This window comes from Carettochelys insculpta, chromosome 4, assembly GCF_033958435.1.
Source record: "Carettochelys insculpta isolate YL-2023 chromosome 4, ASM3395843v1, whole genome shotgun sequence".
In the NCBI taxonomy this organism is placed as follows: domain Eukaryota; kingdom Metazoa; phylum Chordata; order Testudines; family Carettochelyidae; genus Carettochelys; species Carettochelys insculpta.
In genome coordinates this window covers 81,775,675-81,802,009 of record NC_134140.1, presented here as the reverse complement: position 1 = coordinate 81,802,009, position 26,335 = coordinate 81,775,675, and the positions used below count along the sequence as shown (strand labels likewise).

The 26,335-nt window shown below is 42.3% G+C and overlaps 1 protein-coding gene across 9 annotated transcripts in view; it reads left to right on the top strand.

Moving 5' to 3' along the window:
• TRIM2 (tripartite motif containing 2) overlaps positions 1-26,005 on the top strand; it is a 126,693-nt gene extending 100,688 nt beyond the window's left edge. For 8 of the 9 annotated variants that reach the window (XM_074993159.1, XM_074993160.1, XM_074993155.1 and 5 more), the window contains 4 exons: positions 10,451-10,631; positions 13,332-13,402; positions 19,507-19,647; positions 21,377-26,005. In XM_074993159.1, the coding sequence (XP_074849260.1) occupies positions 10,451-10,631; positions 13,332-13,402; positions 19,507-19,647; positions 21,377-21,529 (546 nt within the window). In that variant the 3' untranslated portion in view covers positions 21,530-26,005. The remainder of the gene's footprint in view (positions 1-10,450; positions 10,632-13,331; positions 13,403-19,506; positions 19,648-21,376) is intronic. The other variant, XM_074993163.1, reaches the window with a different exon arrangement.
• The last annotated feature ends 330 nt before the right edge of the window (positions 26,006-26,335 follow it).

The window sequence follows — 26,335 nt, the reverse complement described above, 5'->3', positions numbered from 1 at the left end:
GCAGGATTGAGCCGTCAGCATTCAGTGCCTCTGACGTCATTGGCACTGTCGGCCTTGCCGGCTTCAGCCGCCTCTGTTCCTGGGCATAGGGGTCCTCAAAAACTAAGATCCTGCCCTCAGTGCCAGAACCAGAGTAGAAGTGGCACCGCTCCAAGTCTCTCTGCCACTCACATGCGGCAGTGAACTTTGCACTCTGCAAGTCCAGGGCCAAGGCACAGCCCTGTTCTCATGCGGCACTGAACAAGTCATCAAAACTGCATTGAGACGCTGCTTTGACAAAGCCCCTGGCGCCAGAGCGCAGCATGGTATCCAAGCGCAGCTGCGAAGATTTGCCACTACGGGGCACACTGCATCAGCCCCGGCACCACCTAGCTTGCTGCACCATCTGCCCCGGGCATTGACCTCATCCCCGTGTTCATCTAAGTGCTCAGGATTCTTGCATGGCTTGGGGGCCCAACCGCCCAGGGGGAGGAGGGGAGGTTCCAACTGAAGGAATGTCTTTTCCTCTCAGCACTTGAACCCCACACACTCCAACTGGGAAGACGTGCTGCCTACCATGGCTTACTCACAGCCACTCCCACCATGATTTGCACACCACTGCAAGAACTAGCTCCTCGGTGGGCACATTGGCAGGTACTGTCACCCACTTCCATGCTCCACCGGCACTGTCCACTGTGCCCAGGAACCACCCTGTGTCACCGCCACCCACCCTGTCAGCAGCGTATCCACCGTCCCAGCACTCTGAGGCCGAGGATTCCCTGTTGGAGGGTGAAGACAGGTCCCCACTGCAGCACTCCTCCTCTTCTTCACCAGGCAAGGCAGTAATCTTGGACTTGGCTCCCCCTACGGATCAGTCACGGGCTTTCTGGGAGCTATTTCAGCAGGTGGCCCAGGCTCAGGAGAAGGACCTGCAGGAAGCTCTGGTCAAACAGTATAGACTTCTCCACATCCAGCAGCCTCCCATCTCCTACAGAGCTGTGATACCTGTGGACACAGCCATAATGGACCCGACAAACATCATCTGGCAGATGCTGGCATCCATTCCTCCCACCAACAAGAGGGCTGACAAACTCTATTTCACGGCTTCTAAGGACCCAGAGTTCCTGTTAACCCATCTGCAAACAAACGTGCTGCACTGGAAATCGCGTCTGGGAGCTGTCGCTGCCCATTCTACCAGGGCTCTGTCTCCCACGACCTCCTTTCTCTAGAACGTACCTCTTGCAGACAGATGCAAGGTGGCAACATGGTCTTCCAGCAACACATTTGCACAGCACAATGCTCTTTCGTCCTCCACTGCTTCCTCCTTTCAAGTGGGTCAAGCAGTTCTGTTGACTGTAATCATATACTGGGCTCCAAACCCACCTCCAAAATGTGACTACTGCTTTATAGTCACCCAGAGTGGAGCACCACAGGGACACTACTTGAAGAAGAAGAGAAAGTTACTCATCTTGTGCACTAACAAGGATTCTGTGAGATGTGTGTCCCCAGGGGTGTGCCACTTCCCTCCCTCCTTCCCCTGCTTTGGAGCATCCTGCTCTAATTATCAAGTAGAGAAGGAATGGAGGGGCCTGTGCTGTGCACATACCAGATAGCACAAGGAGGCGCTTCCGCACACGCACAGTGTGGGCAACCGCCGCTATGGAAGAATCTCTGAGCATTGGTATGACGACACACCGGCGCCCAGAGTGAAGCACCCACAGGGACCCACATCTCCAAGAACCATCACTACTGCACAAGCTGAGTAACTTCCTCTCTTAGCAGATTGTATCAGTGGCAGCTCTGTGCTGCCCATACGTGGCAAGACAAACTGACCTTACAGTTTGTTGTGACCAAGAAAAATCTCTTTAGAAGCACGAGCTCAGCTGTGTAAGAAACTTTCTGTATGTGATTTTTTTTTTTTCTTCTCCTCATTGAGTATTTGTTAGGGTTGCTCCTGCTTTAGGCAGGACTAGATGACCTCCTAAGGTCCCTTCCAGCCCTAGGATTCTGATTTGAGTGCATGCTTCTATTCCCTAAAGGCTGGCACATGGAAAGGATAAGGACATACTACCATTGTCAGACAGTGGTGTTCTCTTTTAAAACTTCACGCAGAAGAGGCTGTGTTCACATTCCACTTCCCTGTGAGTGTTTTATAGAGGGCCTGATTCCACATTTATTACTCGCATTAAGTAGTTCTTTACTCATGCAAATAGGCTCCCACTAGACTTCAGCTTGGCCAGTTTAGTACTTGTTGAAGGCAGTGTGCCTTGTCTGTATTATGCTTCTAATATACATTAGTTAGCATGTCTTAACTAATGTGTTAACGTCACACTTTAAGCTCTAGTTTAAACAAAGCCCTGTTGATTTCAAAGATGGTATGAAAGAACTAAGGTTACCACACATCAAGGATAAGGCAGAATATGACCCATAGTAAATCACAGATACTATTGTCTGTAGAACATACTTATTACAATAGGTGTTTAAATGCAGCATGGACACACAACATACATATGAAAAATTAAGAGGCAAGAAAAGCTGTTAGATTTGAGATACAGCAACCTGCTGTTTATTTAGGTTATGCCCTTAAAAGGAACAGAGTGAGAAGTCAGCTAACAGTTTGAAAAACAAGAGGCTGTTTGCTGGAGGAATTAGAACCAGGCATCTTTATTGTCCATTGACGTTCACCAACCTGCAGGATAGCAGGCATTGCATTCAGGGTCGGGTAAAATTGGAGAGAATTAAAAGCCGTTTCCCTAAATCTGAGATGGAATCTGCTGGGCTGAGATGGCAGTATGCTCTTCAGTCATGTACAAGACCCGCTGAGAAATCACCTACACACTTATTTATTCTCAGAGTTTAGCTCCAGAGCACAATGTTCTAGCTGGCATTTCCTCACTGTTAGCAACCCAAAATCTCTGAGCTTCTCACGGTGGCCATTAACTATGAGAAAATTAAACTGGGAGGAAATTTCCTAACTTTTGTTGCTCTTTATTAAATAACTAATTCTATGGCAGATGGTTATAATATCATCAGTGACACCCCTTTCAGTAAATTGTGCAGTCTTAGGGTATGTGCAGCTGTAGTTCCTACTTACTCTGCTTTTGCCTGAAGACTTTTGCCTGAAGATGGATAATGAACCAATTGCTGACATTTTTTTTAAACGAAGTAAAGGATCTGTTAAAGAAACAGATGTAGAATGTCTCAGGTATGTGCATGACATATGTGGTACTTCACTTATCAAGGTGAAATAGCTTCCAAAATATTCCAATAGTCAGGAGACCTGGTTTTACTCTCTCAGTGGGGCAAATTACTCCATTGAAGTCAATGAACGAGCTGAAGTCAGACTGGTGTAAAACTGGGGTAACTGGGATCAGAGTCCAACCTTTGGAGTAAGTGGAACATTGTATAAATAATTAACATCTTTTATGTAAACCTGCTTGGATTGGAGGCAGATGCTAGAATGCCATTTCCGCTAGGTCCACCAGATTGAATATAATTTAAATAAACTGGATGGTTATCCTGGAAACCAGTATCTTGTGTGGTGTTCCCTGCCAGCACAGGGACAGGTATTTAAAATGTTAATATTAAGATCATTTGCATAACCCACAGACCATCTTTGTTTGGTTTAGTGTTTTTGTTGGACTGTAGGAGCTCTGCAAAGGCTGAAAAAGTTGGCAATATTTGTGTATATCTAGTTCAAGTCAATGCATCAGACTTTATGGTGCTGGTGGTTAGAATGATTAAATGGGAGAAGAAAACTTAATTGTAATAAAACATGTTTTTACGTAAATACAATGGACAGTACTTGTGAGAGAAATTCAAGACTATTACAGAGGCATTGTATATTTTGTGGTCAGGCTTGGTGTTACGTTTGGAACATCCAAGTTCTGCTAGACTTGCGGTGTAATTTGAGCAAATTGCTTCATCTCATTTCCCATCTGTAAAATGGGAGTAATAATACTTTCCTCCTTCACAGGCATCTTGTGAGGTTAAATTCAGCAATGCTTGCCAGTGCAGTAGTTAAACATATAAAGTATTAATGGTGATTCTGATTGAAGAGTGGCATGCAATACTGGGCAGCTTAACTGATGCAAGGGAATTACCTACTTGTTAGGCTGCAGCATAGATGGTTGCATCAGAGTTTTGTTCTGATCTTATTCTAGATGTCATTTTTATTGCCCTTCTTCTCTTTTTTCCCCTCATTCTAGTCACTCCTCCCTTTCCATCATTTTAACAGCCAGGACAGTCAGTAAGCCAATTTCATTGGCACTCTAGCCAAGCAGCTCCATAATTGCAGGATTTGGTTGGTTTATTGTAGCTGACTCCCATGCTAAGGAAAAAAGTTTCACTTTCCTCATGCTTTGTCTCCGCTAGCCACAGGGATAGAATCTGAAGTTTTTGCAAGGGTATGAAACTTGAATATTGCATTAAGTAAAAATCAGCAAACTACTGCTGTAACACAACACCAAACCTGAACTTCTTACACTGGAGATGGTGCAGCCTAGTGGAAACAGCTCAGGGTTTGACTTGGGAAACTTGAGGTTTGTTCTCTGCTCTGCCACAGGCCTCCTGGGTAATCCTGGCTGTCCTGTGCCTTAGCTTTCCCTCTGTAAGCAGGACCTTTGTATCTTTTTGTAAGCTTGGCAATCCATTGATGAAAAACCTTATATAAGAGCTAAGCAGTATTTTGGACAGAAGAGGAATACATAAAGGTGTGGCATTTTTGGTATGAGCAAGGCCACCTGTTTTAAAAATAGTGAAGCAACATGGGATTACATGTTTAACTCACAAATAAGTGGCAGTAAAACCATTATATTGGATGAGCAAATACATGGGTACGTGTGCAGTAAATATTTTAGAAATATTTGAGTGCTTTAGGAGTGTGGGTTGATACAGATTTTTTTTTTAATTTCTCTGCTCTGCAGGCAACATTTCTATGTGCCATGAATCCAATTGCGTAAAGCACTAGAGAGGAGAGGGCGAAACTGACAAATATTTTAGATGCCTCTGTAGGTTATCAAAATGATTTTTTCTTTGCATATTAACGTCATGACTTACGAGTATGATATGAAGGAATCATTAAAGGCTAAAAGAGAGAGTTCTGGCTGTCTGGGGAGACTTTTTTTACTTCATTTCCAGACGTGTAGTGTTATTTGGTACCTGTCCTTAAACCTATCACTGGTGTAGGGTGGCATTGTCCCAGTGATAGGGTGACAGTCCATCCTGTATTTCACGGAACGGTCCCAAATTTGGGATGCCAAAAAAGGAGTCCCTGCTTATTTTTTATAAGGGACTAATTGTTCTGTATGTGGGCTCTCCCTGCTGCTGACCTTTTCCACCAGCGGCTGCCTGGCCAGAGAGCATTAGGTCACATCCCTGAGCCTCGGGGAAGCAGGACGGGGGAGCGTGGGTGGCTGCTGCTTCCCCAGGGCTCCTGAAGAGCGCTGGCGACTGCCACTTCCCCGGGGCTTGGGGAGGGTTGGCAGCTGCCACCTCCCTCCAAGCTCCGCAGGGCTTGGTGGAGCCAGGAGGAGCCACCCCGCCACCCCATGTCACCCTGTCCTGTATTTGGGAAGGAGATATGGTCTCCCTACAGTTCCAGTCAGGATACTATTCTGATGGGACAGAAGTGTAGAAAGCAACAGGTATTTGGCATGTTGGAGGGGAAAAAAAAAAAAGGGGGAAAAACGTAAAACAGGGGACATTGTTTGACGTTACCAAGACCTTTGAATAATTGCAGATGATTCTTGGCATGTGGAAGGAGAAAGAAGTGGGCTATACATCTGTCTCCCTGCTTTAAGTAACTGAAAAAAAGCTTATCAAACAAAAGTAAAGCTGTACACACAGGCACCCACAAAGATAAGGACAGTGAATTTAGTTCCTTATGTTATGACTTTTTACAGCCACCTGATCAGCACAATTAAGTCTTAAAATCTAACCAATTGAATGGTGTTAGAGGTAAGTCTTAAAATTTTAGCTTTAAAGCTATAAAGCAACTAATGATTTCAGGCACATACACATTCTTGGTAAAGCTGTTTCCACATAAGAAGGGTGAATGGACAAACACATGAAATTTGAAATGCCAGAAGGAGAATACAGTAGCTTACAGTAACTTAAGGGCATATAAAATGAGGGACAGAATCCATTTAACACATTATTTGTGTGACAAATTTAGGGTCCCGCTGCTGTTTTTTCCCTAATGGCAGAAAACTAAAAATGCTGCCAGTTTGCTCATTAACAGAAGTGACTAGATTTCATAATGTTCAGTTTTAAATAATCAAGCCTATAATTCTGAGACTTCCAGGAAGCACAAACACATAAAAATATGTTGCTCCAAACTAATGACATGTCACTAGCATGTTTAGAGCTAAATTTAAGGTGATACTTTTAATAGCAAGCACTACAAACCCCTAGCTGGATTTAAATTCAAAATCTTGACCTAGAAGTAATTAGTTCATTACTTCACTCTTTGCACAGTAGCATACTGTGAGGTTTTATTTGTGTTCTTTTAAATGAAGTCATATGGGCAAGAAGAAACTGTATTCATGAGAACGAATAATTTCCCCTCCCATCCCCTGCAGGAATGTTGATAGGGCTGAAACAGACAATCTTGAATCTTATAGGAAAAAATTTAAATGTAACATTTAAGCAGTTCAAAGAATTATATAGATCTACTGGTTTGGGTCTAGTGGATGGTGTTGCTCGTTACTCTGCAAACCTAATAAGTTTCATAGGTAGGGTAGGACTACATTCATTTTTTTCCTGTGCACAAATCACACTTATTTTTTATGCTTTTCATTTTTCAGTACACTATCATTAGTCTTTTTTTCGAATAGAAATTTACAGTATCATCATCTAAGGAAAGTATAGCGTACAAACCCAAAGCCATGTATTCCCTGTGTGGCAGGAAAAACCCCTTGAAATGAAAAATGGTATCTATGTGCTCCCATCAAGAGAGAAGGGGTCAGGCAATCATGTAGAAGTTGAGACTCCCTGAGGAAATGTAGGTTCTGTTATCTCAGAATAAAAGGCAACTTCTTCATCTTCCACCTCACTCCCTAGCAGTCAGAACGGTTCAAAAGGGATTGCCCCTCTTCTCCTGCATCTGTGCCCTAGTGACGTCACATGCATACACAAAACCATGGAAAGGGAGATGAAGTAAAGACCACATTAAGAATCCCAAACTACCATACGGATGTCTGATACAAAATATTCTGATAGACGAGGGAAACGGGCTCTGAAAAGCACCTTCTTCCTGCCTCATCCTCATACTGTCCTGGTACAGCTCCTCCCAAACCCACAGATCCCCAGCTGCTCCTAAGGGATCTTAGGAAGAAGTCTGTGGGGATTATATTACAGAAGTACTATTTAGCCATTCTTTGCAGGTTGTGTCTGTCCCATCCCATATCTGTCAATCTTAACATGTTAGAGCTGTGCAGAGAAAGGCGTTCTGTTTGACTGATGATTTTGAAATACATTTTTATTCCCGTTTGCACTAAGTCCCACCCCCAAATTTTTTGAATTCTCATTAAAATAAAATGGAGCCCTGGCTCTGAGCAGTCTGAGTTGTGGGGCTTCTCCAGACCTGTGGAACCTGGAAGCCCTAGGGTCCTTATTTCTAGGTCCAATCAACATGGAATTGTCTTCACAAAATGAATGCCTTCCATTTCAATGAATTGCAAATTCTCATGGAACAAAATCTTTCATCAGAATTTTTCTCACCACCTGTACTTGAAAGTTTTTCAAAATTTGGAGATTTTACGCAAATGAGTCAGGGCTCAGATTTGTATCTTTGGTTAATACACCTGGCGGTTTTTACAAAAATGACAGCAGAAGCTCTAATTATCAAAATATCTGTCTGACAAGTAGAAAGCATGAACCAAGCTTTTGAAACATGGGAGTTGCTGTGCTCCTGGGTGGCTGTCGCATTACCTGTATATCAACCAGGGCAACTCAGGTGGCTCTGTGAGGTTCTGGCCTCCTTCTCCTGGACCAGATGAAGTGCTGTGGGTGGATTGTTGAATCGCCTAGGCCTCACTGCAGCTTTATTCTGAACTGGTAAGGGAGTACGGCTGAGTTGCTGGTCCCTAACTGCTGCCTTTCTCTTACAGCTCTCTGCCACTTGGTTCCTAGCTGGTGAGAGGGGTTCTGACTGCGGTTGCTATTCCCTGGCTATTGTTCCCAAGCCCCGCAGACAAAAAGAAATGGTTAACATGTTAACTTTTGTCCGTCTAGCCATAGCTCTGTGTCTATGGCTATGTGTGACTTGGAGGACCATATGTCTTTGTGGTTACACTTTACATTCTGTTCTGTATAGGTTTGTATATGGTACAGGTTGTACCTCCCTAGTCTGGCACCCCTTAGTCCAGGGAAACTGCTGGACTAGGGGATGTCAATGCCAGCTCCTTTGCTACCACCAGCTGAGGGATTCTGCTCCAGCAGTGGCAAGGGGGCTAGCATTCACTGAGCATGGACTGGAGGGGGGACTTTTAGGGGGAAGATACAGGGTGGCTGCAGTGCCCTGGGGGTTGGGGGAGGCAAGGAGTGCACCAAGACCCATGGTAGCAGGACTGTGCTCCTGGCTCCCAACCATGAGACTTTACAGGCACCTGCCTCTTTCCCTGAGCATCCCCTTCTGCGTTCCTCCCCCTCGTTCCCTCCCTGAGCTTGAGTGCCCCAGTTAAGCTATTCTGCAGCACTCTGGAAGCTTAGGGAGGGCCTGGGAGGAGTTGCTTAGTGCAAGGCCCAGCCTATCCCATTGAGTGCTCCAGTACCCATAGGGGTGCGAGACCACATATGGTGCTGGATTATGGAAGTCCCGTTTTTATTTAAAAAAAAAAAGTCTCACCTGCTATCTCCTGTCAGTCTCCCCATTATAACACGCACGCTAAGAATATGCTCTTTAACCAGATTCCAATGTTTTCATCACATTGTGTCTTTTATGTTGAGTACTTTATGCCACTTTCTCATCACCGGCAACCTACAAGAGTTGATCTCTATTGTCGGCACTGGATGGAAGCATCCTTCTAATGTTGCAATATTATTTGCATTGTGACTTTTAGTTCTGTTGGTAATTGCTTTATTGTCACAAGAAATATACTGTTTGAAACATCATTTGCTACACATAAGATGAGAATAGACTGTGTATAAAATTCAGTGTTTGTGTCATTTTTATTTGTAACTACCCCATCAAGATCTTAGCTCTTTGGTATACTTCAAACATAACCCCACATTTCTAAGCCATGAGCAACATAATGTCCACAGGCATATTCTTCAGTATATTGGAAGCTAGTTTGCGCTTTAGCTCCATCAGGTTTTCTTCCCTTTAGTAACAGAGACTGCAGTATGCATCACACGCCATATATCCAGCCAACTCTGATCGCCTAGAGGTCAGATCCTGGGTCTGCCCCTCTCTGTTCCTCTAAGGTAATTGGACTCAGGGCAGGTGATCAAAAGGTAGAGAGGTCCTTTTTACTTTCCTTCCACCCTTGCATCTGAATAAGAGTAGGCAACAGTCTGGCCCACAATTGTTCCTTCCAGATCCTCATCAACAACATAAATTTGATACATAATAGCACCTGAAAGACACAAAACCCAGAGTTACAGACTGACTGGTCAACCGAGCACCATGTGAAAGCAGACGTAACCAATCAGACAATAGCAGAGTTTTAAATTTAAAAACAAACAAACACAAACAAAGTGGTTGTGCCTGTATTGCATCTTAAAGGGAGGCATGTCTGGGCTGCCAGTACCCACTCCAACCACAGGGGAGCAACTACAGTAAGACACTGGGGCCTGTGGCCCAAGGCAGCTGGAACCAGCAGAGCAGGAGCAGCATGGGGGGTCCTGTGCAGTTTTCAAACCTCCTCTCACCCCACACAGCAGGAGGGGGATGTAGTGTTTTTACTCCCCATCCCCCAAGAGGGGGACATATTATTTATGGGTGCTCATGTGCTCGCCTGACCACGCAGAAGGGGACAAGCTTGTAAGCCAGGAAATTCAGGGGCTGCTGAATCCTGGGCTGGAGTGTGAGCTGCTGGGTCTGGAGCCTGTATTGCACTTCGTTCAGAGTTACAAACCTTTCAACATTGCAGGCAATGTGCATTCCTGAGGCATCTGTAACTCTGAGATTCTCCTGTATTTGCACTGGCTATGGAGCTAGGAGTTTGGTTTCATATATGCTTGGCTTCTACAACTGCTGACGAACAGCACACAAAGAATTTAGTATATGCCAGGTTAAGCCTGCCTACTTATGCCTTGCTTTCTGGTAGCTTTCCCTCCTAGAAAGGCCTGTATTTCAGCTACTTTTTCTTCTTTAAACTAAAGGAAAAAAATTAATATTAATAATAAATCTCAATGACAGCAGTTAAACCAGCCACTAAATTTTAGAGGATAAAGTTTCATTTGGCACACCATAGTTATAAAAAGGTTATATGAATTATACTTTGCTTTTTCTTTTTTCCTATTGCAGGCAAAAATTGGGTCTGGAAAACTTATGGGACCAAAAGGTGTTTCTGTGGATCGTAATGGGCACATCATTGTTGTCGACAACAAAGCGTGTTGTGTATTTATCTTCCAGCCAAATGGCAAAATAGTAACCAGGTTTGGCAGCCGAGGAAATGGGGACAAGCAGTTTGCAGGTACACTTGACGGTAATATGTAAATCCCCTTTTCTTGCATCTTCTGCTCACATTTGCATGATGTTTGAGCATGTTGAAGACGCTAGATGTGAATTATTTATTCTTGTCATTTAAAAAGGTATGGGCACAAAGCCAAATTGTGATCTTCGTATTTCAGCAGCAGCACTAGGAAAAGGAAGGGTCTGAGACTTTTTCCTTAAGCCTGCGAGTTGTTCAGAAATTCATAATGCTAATTTCTTTAGTGCTGCATTCTAGGAACTTCAGTCTTCAAAGTCTTTTTCCAAAGGCAAATCCATCTGGAAAGACAGTTCTGAAATGTTATTGTTATATCCTGGTGGGTTCATGTTTTAACATAATATTACTGTGTGGGTCGTTTAATCAGTCAGAAAGATTAAATCATTGGTTCTTCATCAATAACTGTAACCAGTCCTTATTAGCTACCTCTCTTTGCCATTATGTTTCAGGCTGATCACCTAGGGAAGATAGATCATAATGGGCTTTTGACAAATGTCTTGTAATGTGTACACTCAATTTCTGGTATTAGTTAAAACTTATACAGTAAACCCTCAATTTTACAGACCCTGATTTAGTGGACTTTGGAAACAACAGTCGTCTGCCAGTTTCCCCCACCCCCGTTGTTCCTGAAATGCACTAGTTCCCCTACCCCCAAAAAAGTAGGTAAGGCAACTTAGCAGAGTTGCCGCCAGAGCCTCCACGTGCCCCTTCCGCCAGGATGTACGTGGGCAGACAGTACACACGTATGCTCCCCACCCCAGTGGGAGGAGCGCGTGGTGGCTTTGGCGGTGGCAGCTTCTCAGAGTCTCCAGCCTTGGTGACTCCTGCTGCTTGGAGTCTCCAGCTGCAGTGGAGTTTCCAGCTGTGGCTCTGCTGGGACTCCAAGCCCCACATCCTCAACCAGCAGCAGAAACTCTGGTGAGTTGCCGACACTTTTTTAAGGGGTTGGACTGGGGCTGTGGGAGTCTGGCGGGGTGGGTGAGCGTTAGGGCAAATACAGAGTAAACCCTCAGATTTAATGGACTTTCAAGTTTAATGGACAACTTTCCCCCCATTAGTCCATTAAATCGAGGTTTTTTCTTCACAGCACTTCACAGTCTTCAGAGAACTATGCAACTATTAACCAGTCCCATATAGATAAATGAGTACAGTAAAAACTCAGTTTTCTGGCACCCAAATAACCAGCACATTCTGTTAACCAGCATGTTGTGGGCCCGACCAGGGCAGAGCAGAGCTGCATGCCGGCCCCAGCTTGAATATCCAGCACATTTTATAAGAAAGTTTTTACTGGAAATGTTTTTCCCCCTTCTTGACACCTTTGAAAATGGGCATAGAGAATTTAAGTGCAAATTTAGATAGAGAACCATGTAAGTGCAAATGCCTAAGTTAGGAAAATAGCCAGTTACATGTCTAATTGGCCATTTGCATATGTCAGTATCCAATTTGCACATGTAATTGTGAAATTTAGGCATATCCTTTTGTGCAAAACTAACTTTGAGACTCCAAGTAAGTGACTTGTCTAGGTCATGTTACAGGTGTTCAGTCACTTTGGACAGTGTTCCCACATTAGCCTGGAGCTCTGAGTGTGCAGAGTAGGAGGAATAATCCCTTAAATTGTACGCTGGTTTAATCTTGCCAAAAGTGTACTTTCTGGTAGAGTAGGTACCTGCATGTGCTTTGGTTCTATTGGATTCATTATTCTAATGGTGCTTTGTTACATATATAACTGCATATTATTCATGGAAGTTTTGGCTCAAGCACTATTAAATATTGTTACCAAAACTTTCTGTTTTCCTTTCTTCTTGAAGCTTGTAGGTGTAAATTCCTGAAAACAGCTGAACAAGTAATCTGTAACAATTTATGTTCACTGATCAATTTGTGCGCTCTTTCTGCTGGTGGAATACCCAGAGCAGATCACAAGTTACTTGAATTCAGTCATTATTTGAATTTATATATTGTATATATTTTCACATTACTTACTTTATTAATTAATCACAAAACTGGAACTTTGTATTTTGTCAACGTTGTAATTACGTATGTAAATTGCATGGCACTGAGATCTTCTAGTCCAAATACTTGTGTGTTTTAGATTTAGATAATTAGTTTCTACCAAAACGTGTATGTTCAATTGCCCCCTTCCACATGAAGCTGGGTGAAAAATGCATTTTTTTACATTTATACATTTAAGTTAATTTGCTTTACTTATGATAACATCAGTTTTGTGTTTGTCTAAAACTTGATGATTTAGATGTCCTGTGAAAAGTAAGCACAAAGCATGTGGGTGGTTTCATTTCAAATGTGTATCAATCTTTCAGAAAACTTGCTTCCTTCTATACCTTTCTCTATCCCCTGAACATTAGTGTTCTTAAGTACCAGTGATAGTTAATGAGAGTTTGTAACACCATATGATAACCAGTTTGTAACTGTGTGGGGGAGAGGCAAGATAGGCATTGCCGATGAGTTGATGGAGGATATGCCAGTTTAAACGAAGGTACCATCCTACTGGAAAAGTGAGTGAAAAGACTCTTAATTATAAATTGTCCGCTCCCGAGATGACTAGCGATTGCTCAGGCATCTACCTGTATTTTTTTAAAGAATGCAATGGATTTTTGCCATAACTTAAACCATTAAGTAAAATCTTTACTTTTGAAGATTACTTCTTACTATTTTATTTATTTTACCTCTTCTATGTTTCAGGTCCTCATTTCGCAGCTGTAAATAGCAACAATGAAATTATTGTTACAGATTTCCATAACCATTCTGTTAAGGTAATGTCAATTTAATGCCACTTTATTATTTGCAGCTTTATATTAACTTTTAGCATCTTTCCCTCTAAACTAAAATAAAAATTAAATGCTAGTGTAATACAACAAAGTTGTTGGTCCAAGGTCTAAATTACAAACTTGGATACAAAAGAAGGGTATCATTAAGCCCTGGGGAAAAAACAACAAGAAGTCCTGTGGCACGTAATGGACTTTACAGACTAAAAAAGCTTATGCTCTGTTAGTCTGTAAGGTGCCACAGGAGTTCTTGTTGTTTTTGCAGATACAGATTAACAAGTCTAACCCTCTGATATTTGTCACCATTAAGAACTGGGAATGCAGAGATTTAACGGTAATTTTTTAACATAGATATGGTTGGTTTCTTGGATTTGTGTAATTTTTGTTTGTTTGTTTTTCTAATGAAATAACATTTAAAAGCAAGTTGTTAACTGAGATATTTACACAATCAAATTGGGTTCTGTCATTTAGCCATCCTGGCAAATAATTTCTCATATACAGACTTATCCGGCACTCTGATAACTGGCATATTTAGTTAACTGCCATATTGGGTTAGGGCTGCCAGCTGCCTGACTGGGGCCAGCTGCTGTCATGGGGCTGTCATTAGGGCTGTCTGCCACTAAGCACGTGGGGATGCCAGATAATAAAGCTTGTACTCTATGTATTCTGTTACTTATTTTGTGAAAGACTTTTTTCCTACCTTTAAGTATTCTCAGTAAATGTTTCCCTAACTTTTAAATTAATACTAGCATAACACAGAATAGTAAAAGGACACCGAATGTTAAATGTACGTATACACTGTATATGATATGTAATTTTTTTTAAACCAGAGGGACAATTTGTGACTATTTAATCTTAATCCTTGCATAACAGAAGCCATAGAATTTCACTTAGGAACTCCTGCAAGGAGCAGAATTGGTCACTGGGTTGGTCATGTCTATTGCAGCCATAAGAAGAGTCAAGTGGTGGCAGGTTTGGATAATTTTTGCTGATGTCCAGAACGGGATGGAGTCCCTCTGCCCCTTCCCACCTACCTTGTAAGGGTTGTGGGGTGACCATGGGTTTGGGATGTAGGAGAGGGTTTATATATACATTTTATACATACATATATATATATAAATAAAATCATAGAACTGGAAGAGACCTTGAGAGGCCATCAAGTCCAATCCCCTGTACTCACAGCAGGTCCCACCACCACGCCTGACAGATTTTTTTTTTAATTTAACCTGCCCCAGACCCTTGAAAGCCCCTTGAAGGGCTCAGCTCACAGTCCTGGGTTTACAAGGCCAATATTCTAACCACTGAATTCCAGGCTCTGGGGTGGGGCTGAGTGTGGCCATGGATGAGAAGTGTAAATTTTGGGGTGAAGCTGGGGCCAGAGAGGAGGACTCCCCGTCCACCTCCTGGCACTCACCCAAACCCCAGAAGGAAGTTCTCTGAGTTACCTGCCTGGGGCCAGGAAGGTGGGAGTGGAAGGCTGCCATGCACCTCCTCCCTTTCTCCTTTACAGATGTGGCAGTCGGCCAGAGTCTGGTGCCACTCCCTTATAGCTAGTAGGCAGTGGCAGCACCTGGTGAAGGAGTGCAGGGGACCTAGAGCAGCAACCAGCTGCCCAGAGTACAGGCCAGATGAGGCAGCTGGGGTGGGTGGAGGGGCTGGGAGGTAGTGTCAGGGGAGATCTGGAGGGGAAGTAGGTGTGTAGCGGGAGAGAGACCTGGCCCTGACATTGGTGGAGCATGGGCATATGGGCGTACAGCTTACCACCCCAGAAGAGTCCTGGTTCATGACTGCTGAGAAGTCAATATGTTTCTGTTGCCTCAGGTTAATAATATATAGGGCAGGAACAACAGTCACCGTTCAGTGAGGCTGTGTCTACCCATGCCTTCTCCTTTTGGAGGGGGCATATTAATGAGGCAGTTGGGAAGATGCTAGTGAGGTGCTGACATGAATATTCAGTGCCTCATTAGCATAATGGTGGCCACACGTGGTTAGAATGTGCTGCTTTTGGAACTCACGCTGCCCATGTAGACGGGGGTCATTTGGAAGGACCGTCCTGACTTCGAAAGCCCCTTCTTTCTATTTGATTTTAGGAAGAACGGGCTTTTGAAGTCAGGGGGGTCCTTTCAAAAGGCCCCCATCTACCCAGACAGCGTATTTTCCAAAAGCAGCACTTTTGAGTCACTTGTGGCTGCCCTTATGCTAATGAGGCACTGAATATTCATGTCAGCACCTCATTAGCATCTTCTGAACTGCCTCATTAATATGCTCCCTGCCTTCTGGGGTTTGGGTGATTGTCAGGAGCGGCAGGGGGAGGCCTCCCCTCTGGCCCCAGCTCCAGGGCAGCCTTGGTGTATCAGACAGGTGTGTGATCACTGAAGGCTGCTGAGTCTGGAAGAAGTTATGTCTCACCTGCATAATCTTTTTCTGGAGTTGAAGCTTCCTCTCCAAGTTAGAATGCTAGTTTCCCTTTCCTCTCTGCAAAACCATAAACCAAAACCCCTCTACACAACCAAAAAGAATTCTGCTGTTCTTAAAGAAATTCTCAGATGTATGCAGTTTGAATATGCTGGGTGAACTCCTGACTCCAGTGATGTCAATGGAAGATTTGACATAGTCTTTTAATGCATCTGGGATTTCACCCATTGAATTCCTGTTCTGCTGAATATCAAGATTCACATTATACAGCCACAAATCTCAGCGTTCACTTCAGATATGTCACTATCTGATTATTATCACATGAATATTAAAGAACTGCAGTTTATTTTTTTTTAAACCTGGTACTAAATCTTTACTGTTGTGAATTGTGACCTTTCTTTCACATGTTTTTCTGGAATTAGAGAAGCAATAGCAACTCATGTGGTTTGGATTACAAAAGAAAAAGCCAGACCTCTGCAGGGGCCATAAAGCAGACTGGTTACATGGTTCAGCAGCAGGAGGTCTGATCTGATAAATTACACCTTCACCAGCAGGGCGTACTGCAGTAATAGGAGTGACTGCAGAGAGTGTCAGAAACTAGCAACAGCTTACAAGAGACAAAAGCCAGTCAAAAGAGAAGTAAAAAATATGGCAGCTTAGTGAATTTAAAATGCACACATTATTGTCTTTTTAGTTAGATGAAAGAGTTCCCGCTGGGCCCAGATGTGATTCAGTGGATAACAATATTTTGTGTGCTACCTGGATAGTATTAAAAGTAAATTTAAAGGACTTTTAACCTTTTCTGTGTGTACAGAATTGTCAACATCTTGGAAAATTCTGTTCATTCTACACGTTGTACCTCCCTAGTCTAGTGGCTTTGGGACCTGATCAAGGGAATTTGCTGGACCAGGGGAGGGTCAGAACTCCAGGCTTGCCTGGGGGGCTGCCAGCCTGCTGACCAGGCTCACAGACCATCTGCTGCCCTGCTATCTGCCCCCAGGCTGCTGGGCGTGGAGGGCTCTGCTCCAGGCCAGGTTTCCCACCCTCAGGGCTGCTGGGGGGAAGGTTGGACCCCACTCCCGGCGCACCAGCTCCCTGCTGCAGGGCTTCTGGCAGAACTCTTGGCTCCTGGTCTGGAGCAGGGCTGCCAGTGAAGTTCCACTCCCTGCTGCCAGTATACAACCTGGGCACCCCAGTGGGGCTCCTGGCTCCGCTCCAGGCTCCCCACTGCAGGGCTGCTAGAACAGCTCCCTGCCTCTGGACTGGCTGCTGGCAAGGCTTCCAGCCTCATGGCCTGGCTTCCCACTATGGTGTTGCCAGCAGGGCTCTCTGGTCCAGCAACATCCATGATCCACAAGTGTTGTCAGACCAGAGAGGTTCAATCACTAGTAATATTGTGTTTATTTTCTTCTTAAAAGCAGAGAACAAACCCTTAAAATTCACCTAAAACCCTGCACCACACTCCTCCCCTGCAGCTTTAAATGAAAAACTATCCCTTGACAGTAATTGTCCCTCATTTCCCCCATGGATCTTTTGTTTTCTTTTTTTCTCTTCCCAAGAGTAGCTACGCAGCAGCGTTATTTCAAAATAATCCATTCCAGAATAGCTCTTCTGAAATAGCTTATTTCGAAATAACACAGCTACACACAAGAATGCATTTCGAAATAGCATGTCCCGACACACATTGCCTATGTGAAATAGTGCCATTGGCTGCCATTATGGCTTATTTCGAAGTAGCGCTACTCCATGTCTTAACAGTGCCTGTTTCGAAATGGGCATTACTTCTCCTGCAATGAGGTTTACAAAATTCGAGCTAATGTGCCCACTATTTTGAATTAACTTTGAAGTAGCATGTGTGTCGTGTAGATGCTCACAAAGTTATTTCGAAATAACAGCTGTTACTCACCAGAAATAAACACAAGTTATGTATTCATTCATTAGTTCCTGTACTAGCTAAGCACCCCATCTGCAAACAGGCTGTTTGTTTGTTTTTCCTACACTTCGCTGGTCTGCTTTCCTCCTTGTGTCCCCTCAGCTAGGTTATTGTGATTTCCCAGCCATGAAGCAGAGCTGAAAACTACACTTGATGTGATGAGGAAACATCCATAGGCAGGACTAAAGAGAGGTCATTTTTAATAGTTGCAACTGTCCTGGTTTGTCTGGGATCATCCTGGAAAATCATAGTTCCACCCTGAGACCCAGGCAGTTGGAAGAATCCACAGATTTACATCAGAGCCATCCAGGCCTTAGGACCAAGTGGGGTGGCCACCCCACACCTGTGTTTTGGGGGCCCTGCAGTGCAGGGGAGCAAATGCCTGGGGCTGGGCAATGGGTGGCAGCAGCAGCTGCTGCAGGAGATTGCTTCCCTCTGCCCAGCACTCACCAAACAGTGATCTGCCAGTGCCTCCTGAGCCCCACTTCTCTGCAGGTGGCTGGGAGGTCTGCAGCCTCTCACAGAGAAGCAGAGCTCAGCAGGCTTGAAGGGTGCAGTGGTGCACTCCATGGTGGGGGGGCATGAGGGAGGCCAGGGGGAAGAAATGCCCTGCTGCAGATGCTCCTGCCATCCACCACCTGTCCCAGATAATCCCTGGCCAGGCTGGTTGAGAAGAGGGCTAAGGTAGGAGTGTGTCTGAAGGCTGCCGGGGGTTTCCCTGGGCCGTGCTTCCCCATCAGGATGGCCCTGATTTGAAGGAACAGTATGCCCATCTCCAGATTAATATATAAATATACACATCTCGTAGAGATAGAAGGGACTTTAGGAGGTCATTAGGTCCTGTCACCTGCTGTCTTGGCAGGACAGAGCACTTTCCCCATTTTTGGCTCCTCTATTTGCTCTGGATCCCTAAATGGCCCCCTCAAGACTTGAATTTACATCCCTGGGTTTAGGAGGGCAATGCTCAAACCACTGAGCTATCCCTCCTACTTCATGCAGAGAGAGCAGCGTGCTTTATTGTCCATGGCCAGCCCACTGTGATAGCTGGAACATGCGAAGGTCATGCAAAACAATGTCCCTGTTTCATCCCACTGCTGTTTTGCATGCACTCATTAGTTCCTAATGCAGGATCCATGTGCCCGCCCCCTATTACTCACAGCAGTTCAGACCTAAAGAGAGAAGAGAGGGTTTGTCTGCAGATCACAGGTTGGTGTGATGGGGAAAGGCAACATCTCTCTTCCTGAACACATTTCCGTATAGGGAAGAGAAGAGAATGGAGGTTGGTCCTGGCTTTAACTACACATTTTCTCATCCTTTAAAATGGTTTTTGGCTCTTATTGGCTTCTAGAGAGGGGGTACTTCTTTTAATAAACTTGTTAGAGTGTAGGCTAATTCAGGTGTTGGCAGTGAATCCAACCATAATTTCATTCTTGGCTATTCCCCTTCTCCTCTACACCCGTAAAATGAAACGTTAACAATTTAAGCATGGGATGTACTCTAGTGGCTTTTTGATAAGGCAAAACTCTCCCAGAAAATAAAATGAGAAACATAAGTATGTGCATCAAGGGTACATTAAAGACAGGCTTATCAAGTAAGGTCGAGTCTTATGTGCTGTTTAATATCCAGTGTTGTACTTAACTTCAAAAATTATTCTCAGGTCATTCCAGTGGCAATGAACCAGACAACCAGAATTGCTCAGGCTAGCCCAAGATTTAAGTAATCTTTTTTTTTAAACTTCACATAGGTATATAACCAGGAAGGAGAATTCATGCTAAAGTTTGGATCCAATGGAGAAGGCAATGGACAGTTTAATGCTCCAACAGGAGTAGCTGTTGATTCAAATGGAAATATTATTGTAGCAGATTGGGGAAACAGTCGAATACAGGTAAACAAAACGTAATTTTTTTATTACAGTGCTCCTGGAAGGTAGCTGATTGACAGGCCTGGGCACTGAAGCCCTCTGTTTGCCATAAAACTGGCATAAGCTTTAATAAACCTCAGTGCTGACCTGCACAACCACTTTTAGAAGTGGCAAGATAGATTAAGCTCCACGCTCTTTCAGTCTTTAGAATTTTTGCCATGACTCCTAACTAGGCTGATGGATGGAGTTGTTGCGGTAAAGGTACCTATTCTATAAAGCTGACAAACACCACGAGGGTATTTTATGTAGGTCACACTAGGAACCTCAGTCTGAAGGTTTATGGCTTTCTCTAGTAGAGATAACTATGCCAGTTCTACTTGTTGGTATTTTACACAAATCTTGGTGTTCTGTGGGTCTCCGAATGGGGAAACACCCACAGGGCAGTGTTCAGGGTAGGGAAAACTGAACAGTGAAATTACTGGATGGTACAGATATTGGTGCTCTTTGGCAGCCAAATAACTTTTTAATATCTCACAAGAAATACTGGGCTGCCAGATATTTGTTTTGCTGAGAAGCACTTCAAGGTCTGCCTGCAGGCTAAGCTGGCAACCTTTCGGCCATCTGCCAAAGCAGGCACTCTACTCTTTCTCATTGAAAGAGGGCAGGAAGGAGTGGAGATCTAAGCTGGCCCCTATGAGGAGAACAAAACAACTGAAGTGAAGCTTTTCAGGCCTTCAAGGGCCTATAGGCTGAAGATGTGCACTGGCCTGAGACGACCCCTTTTCCTTCAACATGAGCAGCCCATGTCTCCTAAGATTCCCTTTCTCCTCACTGCCTGGGCCTCTCCTATTTTTTAATTTCTTTTCTGGGAGAAAGGCATAGATCCCTTCTAGTCTGTCTCTGCTTAGGCTTTCTCATGGATTTATGGCAGACTCATTTCCCTCATCCAGGTGCTTCTGTTTGCAATTTGGGAGCCTGCTCTCCTTAATCTCTCTGTTTGGGGGATGTGTAGATTGATTGCTCCTATTTTTCTACAAGAGCAAAATGAAAACCCTTTTCTGCTACTGCTACCAGTGGTGCATATTGGTCCTTTTAACATTAAGGCTAAGCTACTCCATAACAATTATACACATCAACTGAAGTCAAATGAGAAATGGTGTACAACTAATGAACACAGGAGATTTATACAGTACTGCAGTATGAAGGCTGTAGTAATGCATAGTCACTATAACTGAAGGTAGAAGACATACTTAATCACAGAGTATGGTTAAGAAAAGAGAAGATGTTGAGAGAACCTCCACTAGCTTTTTATGATTTATTTTTTAACATATGGAGAAATTTGTGGTGAAAGTTGCACTGTTCTGTTCAAGTGTGATCACGGTCCTTTCTCATGAATACGCTCCTTTGCCAGACAATATCTAACAAGAAACTAAATAGATGGGTCAGCAGAGATTTAGCATGAGGAACAGCTGCTGGTTTTATCTTTAATCTGACTCTGTTTATTTCTTGGCAAAGGTACCAGCGGGCTTTCTAATTAATTACAGTGAAAATAAATATGTTTAAATATGAATTCTTATGTTCTGAGACTAGGAAATCAAGTTCTGCTCCCATTTATGTTGATAGAAAACTAGACTTCTGGAAATCAGCGGAAATATTACAAATTAACACTATCTAGCTGAGAGCATAATTCGGCCCATTATTTTTATCCCTACGAATCAATGTAACATTACTTACATGTTTTCTCTCCTTAAAGGTTTTTGATGGAAGCGGATCTTTTTTATCCTACATTAACACATCTGCTGACCCACTTTATGGCCCGCAAGGTCTGGCGCTAACTTCAGATGGCCATGTTGTAGTTGCAGACTCTGGAAATCACTGCTTCAAGGTCTATCGATACTTACAGTAACAATGAGCCCAGGAGCTGCCTGGCCCTTAACAAACAATTGGTCTCAGAGATCCTTCATTGATCTCTTTGTGCAGGATGTGCATTTTAATTATTTTTTAATGCTGAAGGAGTCTCCAGTGGACTTTTCATGTTTATTTCCAAACTTACCATGTTACCTCTTATGTTCCTCATTGACTTTACTGTTGTAAGGGTGGATAAACAAAGCCCTCTTTTGCTGAATTCATTAAGACAATGAAATAGTAAATGTGTGAATTGCAGCTTGTGGAACAGGAATTTAAGTAATTGACTAATTTTGCAAATAAAATAAAATGAAAACATCTAAGCTATTTGACAGGGTTTATTTAACCTGTGAAGTGTAACTCTTGTTCAGAGCTTCCAAATTTGAAACTTGTTATTGTTATGCATTATTTAACCCAGCAGTGAAGACTGGGAGTCTCTTAGACCTCGTTATCATGGTAGTACTGCACATGTAACATTCTTCAGTCTTAGGAACTATAACAAATAGGTTTTTTTTAGTAAAGAAGTAAGGTTGTCATGCAAAATCTTTCCAACTGTATTTGCCAGCCCTAACACAGCTCAGCTTTTAGTGCTATACAAATCCGTGAAAATTCCTTACTCTTTGTGATATTAATGAAGGATTGTTTCATGTGCTTGTTTCCAATCCCTCCTCCTGCTGCGTGTGTTGAAAGGACTTTCTAGAGACCTGAAATTTCTACATCTTTGGAAAAAACTGTGCTGTAATGATATATAAGTTACTGTTGACTTTCTAGTATTGGAGGGATAGCCGTGTTAGTCTGGATGTGTGCTCACGAAAGCTCATGCTCAAAACTTTTCTGTTAGTCTATAAGGTGCCACAGGACCCTTCGTTGCTGTTGACTTTCTGTAGACCAAGAGACCCATTAACACCAAATGAAGTCTGTAGAATCAGGGTCATTTTAATATCATACCCTCTTGTAGGCCACTCTTCCATATATATTTTTGCCATACTTTCTAAAGGCAACTCAATGTATTTGTTAACATATCATATGGGACAGAAAGCCACACAGGTACCCCTTTGGAGGACCTACATAGTACAACCAAAGGAACGTGGTTAATAAGGGTATGGTGGAAGGTTATGAAAGCTATTTAGTGCAAGAGAAGTACATTACAAATGAGTGAACCCAAGCAATTTCTGAAAACCTTAGTCAATGGCATGTTTTTTGAAGACAAAATAAGGACCCTGGGATTTTGGGTGGGTGTGTGTGTGTGTGTGTGTGTGTGTGTGTGTGTGTGTGTACACATGCATGAACACATTTGGTGTGTGTGCGTGTGCGTACGCGTGCATGAACACATTTGGCACAGGAATAAAGAAAGTAAACGTCACTGATCTGGGCAAGCCCTTTGAGTATGGCAGCACTCTGAAGAGACATTCCCCTCTCCCTGGCCCAAATGCCTGCTATACTTCTGAAACCCCAATTTAATTTAAAATGCATACAGTGGACTTACTTAAAATAGAGCCAACTTTTGTACTTTCTCATGTATAATGTGAACCTGCCCATTTTAAGCAGCACTAGCTTATTAGGAATTCTAAAGTTAAGAGTCAAAAGTGTGTTGATACTATACAGGAATACAGGGTCATGCACCCTCTCAACCTTGTGTAGAGAGGCTATGGTCAGTAGTGCCAATGGCTGAAATAATCTTGGAGTAATGTATTTTCTTTCTTTAGAAATCTTTAATTTTTTTTTGAAGAGGAAATGGATGCAGGACCATCTTTAGTACATCTGCAAAATTGAAGTTGTTTTTTGTTAAATTGCTTGTATCAGCTTTTTTCTAAAAGGTTAAATCTGTTGTTTCAGCTCTTTTGAGAACTGTGCTTAATTTTCTATAGAAAGTTTCATGAGCACAGGGCAGTCTATTTTTTTAAATTAAGTTATATTTCTTGGGGGTTTTTCCCCTCCTCTTGCTTATTTTTTGCACATAGAGTCCAACCTGCAAACTCTTGCACACAAGATTAGTCTCATGATTTCAGTAGGATGACTGGCTCTTCTAAGGGCTATGGTATTGGACTGTAAAATGTTACCAACTTTCCAGCTACATTTTGCAGACTTTAAAAAACAATGCAAGTATTATCAAGAGCAAAAGGTATTTTGTGTTTGAGCTTAGTTTGTCCTAAAATTCTGTAGGGGTAATAAAGTCCCAGTATTTCACTATAAGTTAAACTTGAGCACAAATGTAATTTTTTTTTTTAAAGGATCCTTCTAGACAACACTCTGACACTAACAATCAGTCTGGTGTACTTGGAAATTATAAATATACTAAGGAAAAAGAATATTCTGTATATAAACGTTTCAAAAGCATTTATTAACCAAGAAAAAAAGGTTCCACCTATTCTCTGTTAAAGTCTTTGAATGAAAATATAAATAATCTATTCCCGTAGGTCATTTTTAAAGGACAGTATCTATTTGAATCAAAATTTAGATTTTTAAATACTTTTAAGGTTACAATAAATAGAATAGGTTTTTTATGAAAAGAAGAGAAGGAAGAAGAAATCAGTACAGGCCAAAAATCTCCATTGATAGAAATTATGAGACCCACGAGGATCAGCCTCTAAATGATCCGTTGAAAAAGTTCTGTAAAACCCATACTCAAGAATATACCATTTCATGTATACATACATGTATACACACTGATGCTCTAAAGATTTTAAGAAAATAAGGTAGTTCCTTTGATCTGATATTAATAAATAAGGCTTTAATTAATCTGTGTCAATCTGTCACATTTTGATAAAATCTGGAGCTCTTACATATTCCGTTTACTACCAAGCTAGCACACTAAGGGGGTTTGGCCTTCTCCTTCTAGATCTGTTGTGCTGAGTTTTCAGAACTTGTGGTTTAGTACAGCCACTGGTATTGACCAGTGCTGACAGCTGGTTTTAATCTGGATTCTGGTAAACCTGCAAATGCTTTCCAGCTGCAGTTTTAAAAACTGATATCAGACAGTCCCTTTACAATGCTAACCCTATCTACTTGGCACAGGGAGACTGAGAAACCCCTTGCTTTAAAGTTTGGTTTTGAAACCTAATCAGCTAAAATTTTGGGCTATGTCTAGACTAGAGGATTTTCTTAATAAAACCCCCAGAACGTCAAGATTCTCAAGGGCGTTCTGTCGATAGTAAGTCTCTAATCTAGACATAGCCTAGTGATAAAGACCCCAAAGAAAATAACTAGGGCAGAAATTTGGTGTCAGATTCTTCCCTAAGTAACTGCCAGAATTGCACCATTTGGCCTACTGAGTTATTGTCCTCTATTAAAGGCTTTAGGTAGAACACACTTGTATGCCACTTACACTCTTGCTGATCAACTCAACTGAAATCCTAAGGGACTGGCCACACAGAAGGAGTTGTGTACGTATGAGTTCTGTTTAAACTACAGAAGCAATGTCAAAATGTTTTCTGAGGGCTTTATGTTCTCTGTAGCATTTTAGGACAAACTAGCATGCTTCTTCCATTTCAAAAATTAATACATAAAGTATCTGTTCAGTTATCCGGAACAAACACTAATGCATTATTTACACAGCTTAAAATTTCAGCACCATAACTGAAAAAGAAAATGAAGATGGTTTCAGGCAAAGATTGTCTAATGCTGTTGAAGACTTATTAATTAGCAGATACCGGTATGTTCTGTAAAAGTTACAGGGCTTTCAACTTTATAATTATGTTAATATTTTTTATAACTAAGGATCTAGTGTTGCCATAATGAAAACTATAAGTGCCCAATAAGTTATGATGTTGTAAAGAAATGATTTTTGGTTTTGGATGACAAGTTATGTAGTCATGAAATACATTCAGAACTTTCTTGAAGATGAATTGTGAGCAGTGATTATTTGGTCTGTTTGTGGAGACTGTATGAAAGGTATTTTGTAGTTAGAGTAGAATGATCCTAAATTGGTTATGATGTTTCTGATGAATGTACATCACTTCAGTTAATGTTTGTGAGCAACACAGCCTTAACCCCACTGCTTTTGATTTATGTCATTGACATGGCAATGTTCCATACTCTGCATAACGTATCATGATATCCCTGTGCTAGGAGTCGGTATCATTTAATACATTGTACCTTTCCAGTCCTGGAAGTGAATATACATTTTTTTTAAGTTTTGTACATTCCATTTTTTGTAAGTCAGTTTAAAATGTTTTGTGTATAGAACATATAAAGTCTTGCATTCTCAAACTGATACTGAAATATTCTAGACGTTGTTCTTTCTTTTTTCTTTGGAGGACAAAGTACAAACTGTCTGCTTAAGATTGAGGATGAAAGATGTGCATCAAAAAGTGTTTGTATGTGTGTAGTTTTAGCTTCATGTGTGCCATGGTATTTTTGATGCTTTAGCCTACAATAAAAACTTAAAATTTACACCGTCTTGGAAACCTAGAAAAAACCAGTCAAATGTTGTATCCTTACCACGTACAAAAATTTCAAATAATAAAGCTTGTTTCCTCAACTATTTTCAGAGTTGGACTTATGTGTCAAAATATCATATTCATTGTCCTTACAAATATCCCTACTATACTGAAAAAGGGGCAATTGTTTCAAAAGGAAAACCCTTTGCTGTAGCTCACTAGGCAGGAAAACTGTTTCATATGTTTTTTCCCTTATCACATACACACAGAAGAAGGAGAGAGGTTGCATCTGTTCAGCTGTGCACTAGTCTTTTTAGATGTATACTACCACTTGCTCTGTTAACGCTGACTGTAAGGAGCCCTGGTCATGGAGTGAATCCCTCAAATTTGTTTAGATTGGCAGGAGCTAATATTCCTTCTCTTTTGTT